At 33.1% G+C, this 12,996-nt stretch overlaps 1 protein-coding gene across 4 annotated transcripts; it reads right to left on the bottom strand.

Annotated features, from left to right (window-relative positions):
* Nucleotides 1-1,456: 1,456 nt before the first annotated feature.
* RABGGTB (Rab geranylgeranyltransferase subunit beta) lies at nucleotides 1,457-12,358 on the bottom strand. 4 transcript variants are annotated; one of them, XM_081325834.1, is made up of 9 exons: nucleotides 11,671-12,358; nucleotides 9,888-9,995; nucleotides 9,020-9,124; nucleotides 7,375-7,480; nucleotides 6,767-6,819; nucleotides 6,041-6,151; nucleotides 5,488-5,613; nucleotides 3,699-3,848; nucleotides 1,457-2,297 (listed from the first exon to the last, which is right to left on the bottom strand). In XM_081325834.1, the coding sequence occupies exons 1-9, from the start codon at nucleotides 11,671-11,673 to the stop codon at nucleotides 2,157-2,159; spliced, it is 903 nt and encodes a 300-aa protein (XP_081181960.1). In that variant the 5' UTR covers nucleotides 11,674-12,358; the 3' UTR covers nucleotides 1,457-2,156. The 4 variants fall into 4 exon arrangements, with proteins under 4 accessions (XP_081181960.1, XP_081181958.1, XP_081181959.1 ...); XM_081325832.1 differs by having other exon boundaries at nucleotides 8,927-9,124; nucleotides 11,671-12,356; XM_081325833.1 differs by lacking the exon at nucleotides 11,671-12,358 and adding an exon at nucleotides 11,152-11,639 and having other exon boundaries at nucleotides 8,927-9,124.
* Nucleotides 12,359-12,996: the final 638 nt, after the last annotated feature.

Here is a 12,996-nt window from a genome sequence, read left to right as displayed (position 1 = left end):
AAATCTAATTCAGCAAGATGAAGATAAAATTAAAGAGATGAAAAATGAGACAGGTGGAACATCTTTCCAAATACATTGATAAAGAAAACCAAAATTAAAAAATGCAGCAGTTGCCATTTGATCGATAATGGACAATTTTCTTCAGTACAAATGGATGGTGATATTCTTTGAAGCCAGTTTAGCAGCAGTGTACTTTAGTCATTAGTACCAGAAATTCTGATTTTCAATAAGGCAAATTTTAAATAAACATAAGATTATTGGTTCAGAAAAGTAATGGGCACGTTTGCATGACTCATCCTTGTTTGACCAGATGACCTAATACAATTCAGTTTCATTGGAAGCAGCCATCTTGGTTGGTGTTAGGCCACACTTGAAGTAACTGGGTATAGTTCTTTAAAAATTAAGGTTTAGAAATTGACTACTGCAGAAAAGATTGGTTTTGTTTTTTAGCAACATTTTACTTTCTCCTTCCATATGGCACAGAATGAAAAATGGAAAGAAATTGTATGGCTGGGAATAGTGTAATTTGTAGCCATTTTAATATTCCATCTTTGTCCACAGACTGAAAGCAAATGATAACCTTCTATTGGTAAAGGTCAGAGCTGACATGGACCTGAATATTTAATTTTGTAGTTGCACATGGCACAAGCACAGATTCCACTGTGCTAAGAATCCACTTTCCCATCTCGTTGTGCTTTTAGCTATTGGAAAAAAGTTATCAAATACAACTTTGAAAATATATAGCTAGTGCTCGGTTTACAGCAATTGGGACTGGAATTGCCGTCACTAAGGGATGTGGTTGCAGTGAAGTCATGTGACTGTACTGCTTACCAACAGTAGTTCTGAATTGCCATAATTAAGCAAGGATCTCACATGACCATAACGTCCGACTTCATGTTGGCTTCTCCATTGACTTGTTGGAAACTAACAGGGAATGTTGGAAATCATGATTCATGTGACTAAGGTTTGCGGTGACTTGATCACGAGCATGTTACCAAGGATCCAGATTGTGATCACATGACTATGATACACTGCAGTAGCCAGAAATCTGAAGATTTACTTGTTCACGATGTCATGAGTTTGAATTGTTGCTGAACAAGTGATTGTAACCAAAGGACCACCTGTACAGATCTGCTACATAGCATGAATATCTCTGGTTTAACAATTGTTGCCTTTCTAGGTCTAATGTGCATGAGTCATATAAAGCATAAAGCCTAGAACCTAAATATTTGATTTTTTAAAAAAATCTGTGTGATACTGTAACTTTTTTGAAAACAAAAATGCAAGCCTGAAAATTTCTCATTTTCAGTGGACCATGGAGAAATATGTCTATAATTATAATGAACTTTAAATTGTTTTAAGCAGAAACTAATTTTTTTACTTTGATTTCAGTCAACTTACAAATTTTGTGACACATAAAATGGAGGTTCTTCTAGAACTCTAGTGGAAACAAATATTTTCTCTTGCAGAAAACAATCTTATACAACTTTATTCTTGAATATATACAATTATTCCGTATCTACTAAAATTGGGATTCAAGCCACATTGTACAATAAATATTATAGAGCAAAGAAAACAAGTTGTACAATTCAACAAGGCCATTAATTAAACCAGGTTACATTGTAATTGTATGATTAGTTTTCATTAAATAATGTCACTAATAGAGAGTAACTATGTGGATACCACTGTATTTCTACTATTATGGTTTGACAATAAATTAAACTGGATTTTAAAAATTATCGCATATTCTGAAGGGGCATTCAAGAGCATGAAGTGTCACTGGCAAAATAAGCAAGTAAATTTCTATCAATAGAAAGAATACCCAGGACAATTTACTAACTAGTACTTGTTGCCTGTCACCCAGATGGATGAATGATTGTATCATAATCATAATTCAAGTATTTATCTACTGCACCTAACACAGTATGTTATTTTGAAAGTGAAGCAGCACTGGAGGTGAAATACTTAAATACATAATTTGTTACTGAAAACCTCAAGTACATGTCACAGTTAGTTTATTTACTTTGTTTACAGTACTCATGTACAAAATGATAGTGCTTACAGTAAAGTGGCAATTTATAATGTAAACACATTTAGAAATGCCTAGATGGAAAAATTCAAAGCTGCTGATTAAAGTATTTTATATATACTGTACCCTAGCTAATAAGTTCAGGCTGTACATTTATTCTTTGAAGGATGTCTTCAGGCATACAAAACACAGGATTTACAGGCTTAATTTGCTCTTCACCCAATAATGATAGTCCAGCGATACCAAACAAGGTGTGAAATGGATCCACCTAGAACATATTAAGGTATATTTATTGAAAATATTACTTTCCATGGGGTAATATATTTTAAAAGATTAGGCGGCTTTCTGCGCCAAATAAATTTGAAGATTCAAATTAAAACAGAGAGCAGTGGTAATACACATCTTATTAACTACACAATTTTAGAAAACCAGGAAGAGATTAAAGTATTTTAACCAAAGGAAATGCAAACTAATTAGCCAGAATACAATATATCAACAATACTATTTTAGCTATATCTGGGACTAAAAAATTAGTTTTAATTCCCAGATACATACTTTAAAATGTGGAGGGAAAGGAACAGGGCACCTAAAATTTGTGGTGTGATAATGCTAAAATTCAGAGAAGTCTAAACATGATATAGGTTGAAATTACTATATTCCAATCTTATGGTAGGGAATGTCTTCATCATTTGTTATTTTATCCCTCTAAATTTGAAATTCAGTGCAGCTATGGGATCCTAGACTGGGCTGGGAACGTAAGTATAATGTTCCATGCATGATATACCTTGGTTTTGGCAATGGCTGTAACTTTAGGCACAGGTCTTAAGTTCCTTCTTTCAGCACCACTGTAGTTCTGAATGCTTGCTGAACAAATGGTTGTAAGCCGAGAACTATTTGTAGTTTATTTTGGACTTGGAATGAAATGTATTTCCATTTCAGGTATACATTTTAATGTTGTGGCAGTACCGGCTATTTATAACATGACTTGAGGGCTTAAGCCATTCACAAAATGTCTGCAATGCCAGCAAAGCGCTATTCCCTGCTACCCATGTACTCCAAAAGGAGATTTCTTAGTTATCTAACCTATATGTGTACTTTTTCTGGACAGGAAGATGTACTTCTACACTAAATGTGAAGCTAAACCTGTCCATTTTTATTAACCTTAGAAGGGCCCCACATATTTTGACAATATATTTATAGGCTAGTGGTTTCCCTTGCAGTATCCCCACTTCTCATTCTGAATTAAAATAATATGCAAAGTCAGATTAGGATAAAATCTTGGCAAGGATTAAAGGTTATATTTATTGGCATTCACTTGGAAGCATTTCTGTTACATCTTCAAGAGATACATTATTCAGAAGTTTTATAAAGAGAGAGACTTCCTCTAACTGGTTCAAGATTTCCAAAGTATTTGATTAGCTATACCCTTGATTCTGGTAACAAATCTCCCTAATAGTTACTATTTATAATTAGAAACAAAATGTAATCATAGTCATCTTCAGATCATCCGCTAAAGCGGAACTAATCTAATTTGAAAAGAAAAAAAATCCCTTAAATTATACTATTATTTGTTATAGATTTCTAGATATGAAATAAATGCACATTTGTTTTTAAGCATCAAACACCGCTATATGATTTAGTAAAATCAAAACTATTTGAGACTACTTGCCATATCTCCCGGTCTGTCAGCAAATCCTCCAGTTTCCTCATCCTGGCAAGCCAAGATAAAATTGCATAATTTCTCTCTGTCAATCCAGTGCAATCTGCCAATTATCTTCAGAGATGCTAATACCCACCATGAGTAACATACATCTGGTAACTGATAAATGAAAAGACAGCAGAGTATGTTAGGGCAATTGTGATTGTTAAGAGCAAGAATAATGTGATTTATGTCTAAGATATTTTCCCTGAATAAAAATAACACAAAGCAGGGGAAGTCTGTTCCTTCTGCCACTGTGCAGAAAATTTTTTGAGTATTTGTTTTACCAAACATGCACAATTAAATTTAAGCTATACAAAGCTTCCTTAATATTAATTTATTATGCTTGTTATTTTTCATCTATCAGAAAATTTTGGGAGAAAAAACAAGATGACTATAAATGGATAGATTAAAACAGTCTTAAAAAGTATAACATTATAAATTTACAGTGACTCTTGAAATGTTCTTGCTGCCTATTTTCTAAATGCTTAATTAGAATTATAAATGTTTCACAATGACTATGTTTGAATGAAGTCATAATGTAGTTGCTTTGCAGTTTAGTGCTCTGTGTAATTCAGCCATTGTTTTAACTAGTATCTTATGCCTTAGCAGGGTGAGAAGGGATTTTATTGTGGTATGTGAATGCATTAAAATATACACACATGCATGGACTTGCAATTTCCTAAAAAGTATGGATTGGATTGTTTCTGTTTAAAGAAAAAGAGTATCAGATTGCAAATGCCTGGAAAATCACAAATGATTTTTCCAATTGCCTGGACAATAAAAAAGTATCTAATAATAAACAGGATACTGATGGGTTTGGGGTTTTAATTATTGTTTTTAAGTAATTTATTTATTGTATTTGGGCACTATGGTTTAATGTTTTTAATTTTTGTATTTTGTATTTTTGGTATTTATTGCCCTGTTCACTGCCCTGAGTCCTTCGGGAGAAGGGTGGTATACAAATTAAATAAAATAAAATAAATAAAATAAATACATTTGAAAAAGGTAAAAGGGATTTCTACAAAAGGTAGAAATATTGGATTAATGGAAGTATAATAAGCCAATATATAGTATTATATAGACATAGGGAAACTCTAGCACTATAGTTCCCAGTCACAAAACACTGATGAAGCTGATCTCTGTCTTTGATAAATTTGATACATAAGAAATAGTTTATCTGTCAAATCTATTCCCCAAACCAATGAATAGATACACCATCCAAGCGTTACCTCATGGACAAAGGCAGGAGAAAATTACTTTACTGTTATTCACTTTTGTTGAATGTCTAGAAGAGACCCAACACTGCTTGATGGGTTGTATGTTGTGTAGGTTTAGTCTACACCAGGGGTCCCCAACTCCTGGTCCGTGGACCAGTACTGGGCCGCAGCATGCCAGCAACCGGGGCCGCACAAACAAGTGAAGCCCTATTTGTAGGCAGCACAAAAAACCATGCGCTCTCCGGTCCGTGGAAAAACCTTTCTCCACGGAACTGGTCCCTGGTGCCCAAAAGGTTGGGGACCTCTGGTCTAGACTAATGTTTCAAGGTTATTTGCAAATGCATAAAGAAAATAACCAACTCTATGGAATCGAGGATCTTTGCTAAAAATAGAAAGTGTTCATGGAGTTATCAATGAATTCCAAATACTATCTTACAACAATTTTATACATATCTGGAACCAATCAGTCACTTTTCACAAAATTCTCCTTCATCTCAAACTATGAAATTCTGAAAAACAAAATACACACAAATTTATACCTTTTCTGGTCTTCCATTAAGGCCACCAGATGGCAATTGACGTTCACAAAGCCACCATCCTAGAAGATCAGCATTTATTTGGTGTAACTGGCCAGCTATAGCCAGAAATCCTGTGCAACAATAGATCTAAAATTACAGATATAAAGTTCATGTCTGTTTTAGAAAACTATTAAGATAAAACAAAGGAAAAATACAATGTGGGATATCAATTATTTATATAATAAATACAGCAAATTAAATCTCCAACTTCTAGCTATCATACTTTAAATTTTAAGTATTAAAATATGAAACTGATTTAACCGAGTAATATTTAAAAATAAAAAAATGGAACTTAAATTTATCGATAAGAGATACACCGGGTCAATGGATGTTATTAATATCATATGCTTACTTTCCTTCTTAGAAAGATTTCCCTTACCTAGGTTTTTGATAACAATATGCAGAAGGTTTTAGAATGTCTAATATTTAGGGGAGTAATGAATACTTAAAAAAAATCTTAAAAGCAAAGACAATTAATTTAGCATGTTATTGCTAAGCTTTAATCACAATTTACCTGTCCTGCATGAGATTCAGATCCTGGTCTACAACCAAATCCTCCATCAAAATTCATACAAGATAACACAAAATCTACCGCTTTGTCCATATCAATTGCATCCAACTTCCCCTGAAAAGCAGGAAATTTAAAATTATTATTTTGACAAAACCCAACTAAGCACTGATGTTCACTCAACTTGGCAGAGGAAAATACAACTGTCCTCTGCAGAGTATAATAGAGAGGTGTTTCTTCTTCAATGACTTTCTACTCAATTTGACACTTCTAAAGTTACAGAAATATTCCAAAGTGAACTCAATTAATTTCCATTATTCATTGCTCTACAATTTAGAAAATTCATAATTTCCAGTGCCTGAATGAACAAGGAGCTCTGAATGCAGACACAGCATTTGTCAAAACTAATTAATGTTAATAATGTACTCAAAGGACTGAAGACATCTACTGAATACTACAGGATTTTTTTGTGTGTGGTAGAAAGATGGTCTTTTTTTCCATTTACTATAATTATTCCTTTACCTTCAATCTGAAGATAATACCATTTTCAAACTTGAAATTTTAATTTTTTTAGCCTCAGTTCCTTGCATATTCCATTCTAGGAATATTTTAAAATGTTACATTTCTAATAATATTATGGGAAGTTCTTTAAAATGTCCAGTAAAACAAAATACATATTATTTGAAAGCATATCATGACCATTTCAGTGTATATTTGTTTCAAACCACTTACCAGAAGGGCTAAGGTTGCTACTGCACAAAATGAAAACCTAGTATCAATTTCTCCTAGAGGAAGAAATAAAAGAAGCTATAAACATTACATGAAAAAAAATTACAATGTAAGTTAAGCTCAGAAATACAAAAATAAAACATGTATTTATGTATCAAATCAAATCACAGACAAGGATAGCTTGTTTATATGAATATTCCCAAATAAGAACATGCTTTTAAGCAATAATTGTATTTAAAGGTAAATTTTTAACAAATTAAAATTTCAATCCTATATATACAAATTCCTATTTAAACACAGGTCTTATTGCTGTTAAATTTACACAGAATTGTACAGCCAAAACTGTATTTTCACCATAAGTGTGTGATAAAAAGTAATTGTGCTGATGCAAAAATGGTAATCATTAGTTTTAAGCAATATTTCTCAGATCTCAGAGTAATTCTAGAGCTAAAATGTGACACATCACATTTAGTCAGATGTATATAAAATCTCATCATAGATCTAAGTAACTACAATTCAGAAAAAATATGTGGAAATACCATCACATTCTCTTGAATTATGATTTTTAAATCTTTCATCAGAATGGAAATCAATATACTTCTAAAAATTACCCCAAATGTCTCCAGCAAATGATCCGTCTTCCTTCTGTAAGCTTTTTACATAACTAACAATTTTATTTACATCAACAACATCCAGACTGTCATACAGAGTAAGAATCTAGAAAATAAAGTCATATTAAAATTTTAGAATATAAAAATACCCAAGAACATATTTATATATTTGAAAACGATCCAACTATTTTAATTAGAATTTTATTTTACATTAGCCTGAAATGTTACAAAAAAAAATTCCAATCCTGTTTTCCCTTTTTTACTACCTCCAATATAAAATATTTACACACATTCAAGTTTCCAATTATGCCCATGAGTTATAGCCCATACTTAATTTCAATTAAAGATTTATGTAAATCAATGGAAACTTAAGTCATGGCTAATAGGTTTTACTGTTTTCAATGACTATACATATGACAGATTGGACCCAACCTGTGTCTTTTGACTTAAAAACTCAATTATTTCATAATTCTAAACCACTAAATCAGGGGTGTCAAACTGCCGGCCTACAGGCCGGTTGCATCATTCGGAGGCTGTGCTCACCCCAGCTCCAGCAATGGGAAAAAAGTAACGATATGTCGCGACACATCAAGTTTGACACCCTTGCACTAAATGATCATTGATATGCAAGTAGCATTATTTTCATAATATTTTTTTCAAACTGTCTATAGTAATTGTTTCCACTAATACAATCTTTTTAATTTAAGGGAATTCAAAAGGCCACTATAAATGTATCGATTATCAAGAACATTTACAGCATTAATTTTAATTATACAGCTAACAGTTGTATGACATTATTCCATGTTTTTATGCTTGTGTACATGAGAAACAATTAGTGTAAAATAGAATTTATTAACAAACATATAAGAATTTTTGAAACCTGGGATTTAATTTGATCATTGCTGATTAACCTAATGTTAGTATAGTTTGTGTTGGTTAATGTGATGTGAGATATAATCTGAAGGCAGCAGATTTATTTATCCAGGTCTAAGATATCCTGGCATTTTGAATTAAGATTCAATAATTAAGTTGCCCTGACAAAAATCCAGAAATCTAATGCATAAATTGTTTTTTTTAAAGTTCTCAGGTCTCAGAGTAATTCTAGAGCTGAATGTTAAACCACATCAACTGCAGATTCAGATAAAACATTGTTTCATCACTGACCTAAGAAACTATAATGCTTTGTGTTAGAAGCATCAGTACTCTTCAGTTATGGGAATTTATCCAAACTTGATTTGAGTGAAATATCATTATATCTCATGTCTTATAATACTAATACTGATGTTTCTAACATAAACTCATAAACTGTACTTTACATTTCCCCAACAAAAAAAAAAATAAGCTGAACCATTTATTTTAGATTTTGTGAAAAACAGACAGCATTGCTTTTTAGCCAACAACAAATAATGCTGAATCTAAGAAAAAGTCAATAAATGTAAGGAATCTTTAAAAAATAAAAAAATCGGATCTTGGAGCCTTGAAAAAAATTCACTTAGGCATTACACTATGGATAAGCCATTAGTGAATCTGTATAAATAATATATGTGTTTACCTGAACAGCACTTAACGTATATAAAAGATGAGGATCGTGGCCTATGCTGGCACTTATTCCACCACATTCATGTTGGCAAGATTTGATAAATACCAGAATTTCTTCTTTGTTCATATGATGAAGTTGCCCCATGAGATCCATTACTGTCAATCCCCAATAGACACCACTCATTCTTAAATATTCTGACATACAGTATTCCTGAAATATGTATATCACATTTAAATTAGTTTCTAATCTAAAGAAGCATAAAAGGGAGCATGAATATATACTTAGGCGCTAAGAAGTTCCCAATTATACATTCTTTGACTAAACTAACAATTGTGAACGTACAAATCCTTAAACTGACAGTTGTTAAATGATAAATACTGGTAGTCTGTCTCATACCTTCGTAACCATCTTGTCTTTCCCTCCTCACCCACCCCCTATCTCATCCAATTTAAATCTACATCACCTTAATTACTCCATGAAACTGATTGTAGTTCCCCAAAGCTTATGCATTTTAATAAAATCTGTTAGCTTGGAAAGGTGCTATTAGATTCCTTTGGATTTTGGCTATCATCAGCTAACATTGCCTATAATTAACCCTTACAATGGGCTAAAGTAGCATTTTATTTCATTTCAAATTTTTAAACAAAGCAACATTTGAAAAGCAGAGCTAAGTATTAAACATTAAAAATGTTCAAATTAATGTAAAAACAGGTTTTTTAGGTCTCAGTGTCATTCTAAAGACTTCTACAGCTCTGAAGTCAGATAATACATGCCAGATTACATCACTGACCTAAAGAAACCATCTGCAATTTTTATAAGAGTTGCCTCATAGTGTAAATGGGCAGTATAAACATTTAACAAATTAACTAAAAAATAAAAACCCTATTATATTCCATATATACACACATACACACTCATCCACTCTAAAGAGAGCTAAATACTATTTCTGTTAACATGTTAACAGAATACTCACATAATCATCTTTCTTCATTCCATAAGCAGCTATATAGTCTGCATGCTTCTCTAACAGTAATGTTGATGGAGCATCATTTTTTATTATGACATCTTTTTGTGGTGTTCCCTTAAAAATGTTATGGTAAAACTCATCAAAAAGTTGTTCCAATCAAATATATAATGCAGTTTTCCAATTTATGTTCAAACAATGAATTACATATATTTATTGTAGTCAGTAAACTAAATGTAAAAATGCTAACATTCACAGAGCTACAAAAAATCTGGATGCAGTAATAATGTACGTTTTACTATGTACTTTTTATATTTTTCTACAGGTAGAAAAAAATAGGAATTTTCTCTTGAGCTATTTAACGTTAGTAAAAAAATGGAGAAAATATTAATATTAATGACACTAGTAGAGCACATTTTAAAGCCAAGAAAATCCTCTAAAGATATAAGTATAAATCCGTCAGCAACAGAAAACTATACCATGGCTAAACTGATTCCCCTCCCCCCCCAAGATGGCCACCTAGTTAATGAGAGCATGCGATTAGTCTTTAGTTGCTTCTTTTATTTTCTAAACTTTGCTATCTTGCTCAGATTTAAAAAAAAATTCTTAAGGGACGCGCAATTTAGACATCTCATTCTAGTTCTTGCTCTTGATGCTGTTTTGTCTCATGGTAAACTCCTTCGAGTCTTGCCGTTTTAAATTCTGAAATTCAGCACGTGGTGCTCCACTTTCCCCTTAGTGATTTAGTTTTAGTGGGTGGAAGAGGGGGCAGGGGAAAACGAAATAAAACATGCACCGCAAATTGAGAAGCGAATATAATATAATATAATAAATATAATATAATAAATATAATATAATAATATAATATAATATAATTAATATAATATAATATAATATAATATAATAATATAATATAATAATATAATATAATGTAATATAATAATATAATATAATATAATATAATATAATATAATATGTGTGTGTGTGTGTGCAGGGGAAAACGAAATAAAACATGCACCGCAAATTGAGAAGCTTACGAATAAAAAGCAGATATATATAGAAGAAAGAAAGAAAGAAAGAAAGAAAGAAAGAAAGAAAGAAAGAAAGAAAGAAAGAAAGAAAGAAAGAAAGAAAGAAAGAAAGAAAGAAAGAAAGAAAGAAAGAAATGTGCTTAAGCTACATCCTACATTTTGGCTTTTGCACAACCTGAACGCTCACATGCTGCATAGTTCAAACAGACAGAAATTCCTGCCCTAAACATGGCTATACTCACCCAGCAAGATATTCACGGGAAGTTTCCACGGTATCTCTCGCAAATAGCTGGGGGGAGGAAGGGGGGGGCCCGACTTGGAAAACGCGCTGCAATCGCTCTCCATTACTAGACCATTATGGATCGCCTTTTTTCAGCAGCTTACGGACGGAGGGGGAGAAAAAAACAACAACCCCGACCCTTGGGGAAACGGGAAGCTCGGGAAACGCGGATTCCCTAAGCAGCCACGATCAATTTGTCGCTTGACAGCAAACGCAAAAACCGCCCCCCCTGCCCCAAGTAGCCAAAAAAAAAACAACCGCAAAAAGGACTGCCCCCTCCTCCCATGCTGCTTTCCCCTTCCTATCATCTCGGCCTCAGCCTCAACCGCCCGCGGAATGGCCGACAGGGCTTCAGGCGGGGGCCGCACCGGCTATTTTCCCTCCCCGAGGAAAGCCGCAGAGGGGGAGGGGAGAGGCGGGACGAGCAGCGAGGGGGGGGGGCGAAAAGCTGCACGAGCGGCAAAAGGAAGCGGGCACTCACCATAATGGTACATCAGCGATACCTTCTCACGTGCCTCTGCGGGCGCAGGCGCATCGCTCACCGGAAATAGGAAAAGGAGTCGATTTCCGTCACGTGTGTCCCGAATGGAGCCGGGGAGGCTGTCTTAACAATTGCCTGTACGGGGAAAAATTTTTTTTTTTCCCGCGGCGCTTTTTAATTCTTCCTTTTTTAAAAAAATCAACAAATTGAATTAATAATAATAATAATAATAATAATAATAATAATTATAATTAATAATAATAATAATAACAACAACAATAACAATAACAATAATAATAATAATAATAATAATAATAATAATAATAATAATAATAATAATAATAATAATAAAAAAAAAACAACTGTGCCGCAGAAATAGCTTATTGAAGTCGAGGAGGGAGGATTGGGGTGTTTGTTTCCAGTCAAAGAAAACATTCCGAGACATTCAGTTTTATACTTGAGAGAACACTAAATTGGGAAGTTATCAATTTCGTTTAATAATAATATATCTGGTTCCAACGTTAATAGAAAACAGAGATACTGGTGTGTGGGAGGGTGTTGTGCCGCCTTTACAGGTAGTCCGAGACAATCGAACCCCAAATTTCTGTTTGAGAAATTGAAACATTTGTCCAATTTTACCTTTTACTGTCACAGTTGTTAACTGAAGTTAGTAACATCGTTAAGTGAATCCAGATTCCGCACTGATTTTGCTTGTCAGAAGATTGCAATGGTTGTAAGTGTGAAAAATGGTCGTGTCACTTTTTTAGGTTGTTATAACTTCAAACCATCACTAAATGAAACTTGTATTACTTGTATTTGCTTTTCCTCTCTTCCCAACTTCCACCCACTTGCCTTTGTGGTTTTGAGATTGATCCGAGGAACTGATTGTTGTAGTTATCTAAAGTTCTATAATCTTATATTAATTTCAAAAAGTTAACAATTTAAACCTACTGTAAAAGACTTAATTAGTTCCTTTGCTAATGTACCTTAAGACCAGTGCATTTTTTGTAAAAGAAAAAGGTGCCGGAACTCACACACATCATACAACCCATCTTGCCTACCCTACAAGGTTCCATCCAAAAAAGGTGCCGGAACTCCGTTCTGAGCGTTCTATGAGAAAAAAAGCCCTGTCCTACAGGTTAGGGATATCACATCAGGCATTAAAGTTGAATTGTGTAAGTTCATTTTCTTTTAAAAAATGCCAAAAGAAATGAAAGTGATTATTACTTATTTGCCATTACATTGGATAATTTAAAAAGTCCCAGTATATATACTAGTAAATCCTTTTAAATTTTCACCATTTCCACATAAATATAACTTAAAATT

The sequence above is a fragment of the Vipera berus genome, assembly GCF_964194415.1.
Source record: "Vipera berus genome assembly, chromosome: 3".
In the NCBI taxonomy this organism is placed as follows: Eukaryota; Metazoa; Chordata; class Lepidosauria; order Squamata; family Viperidae; genus Vipera; species Vipera berus.
Note: the sequence above shows the minus strand (reverse complement) of the source record. Positions and strands in the feature narration are given on the sequence as shown.

What these genes read in the sequence shown, in the direction of transcription:
- RABGGTB (XM_081325832.1), bottom strand. An exon ending in ATTTGCTGGAGACATTTGGG is followed by an intron (nt 6,820 to 7,374) that starts GTAATTTTTAGA and finishes TTCTTCCTCTAG; the next exon opens with GAGAAATTGATACTAGGTTT. An exon ending in TAGCAACCTTAGCCCTTCTG is followed by an intron (nt 6,152 to 6,766) that starts GTAAGTGGTTTG and finishes CCTGCTTTTCAG; the next exon opens with GGGAAGTTGGATGCAATTGA.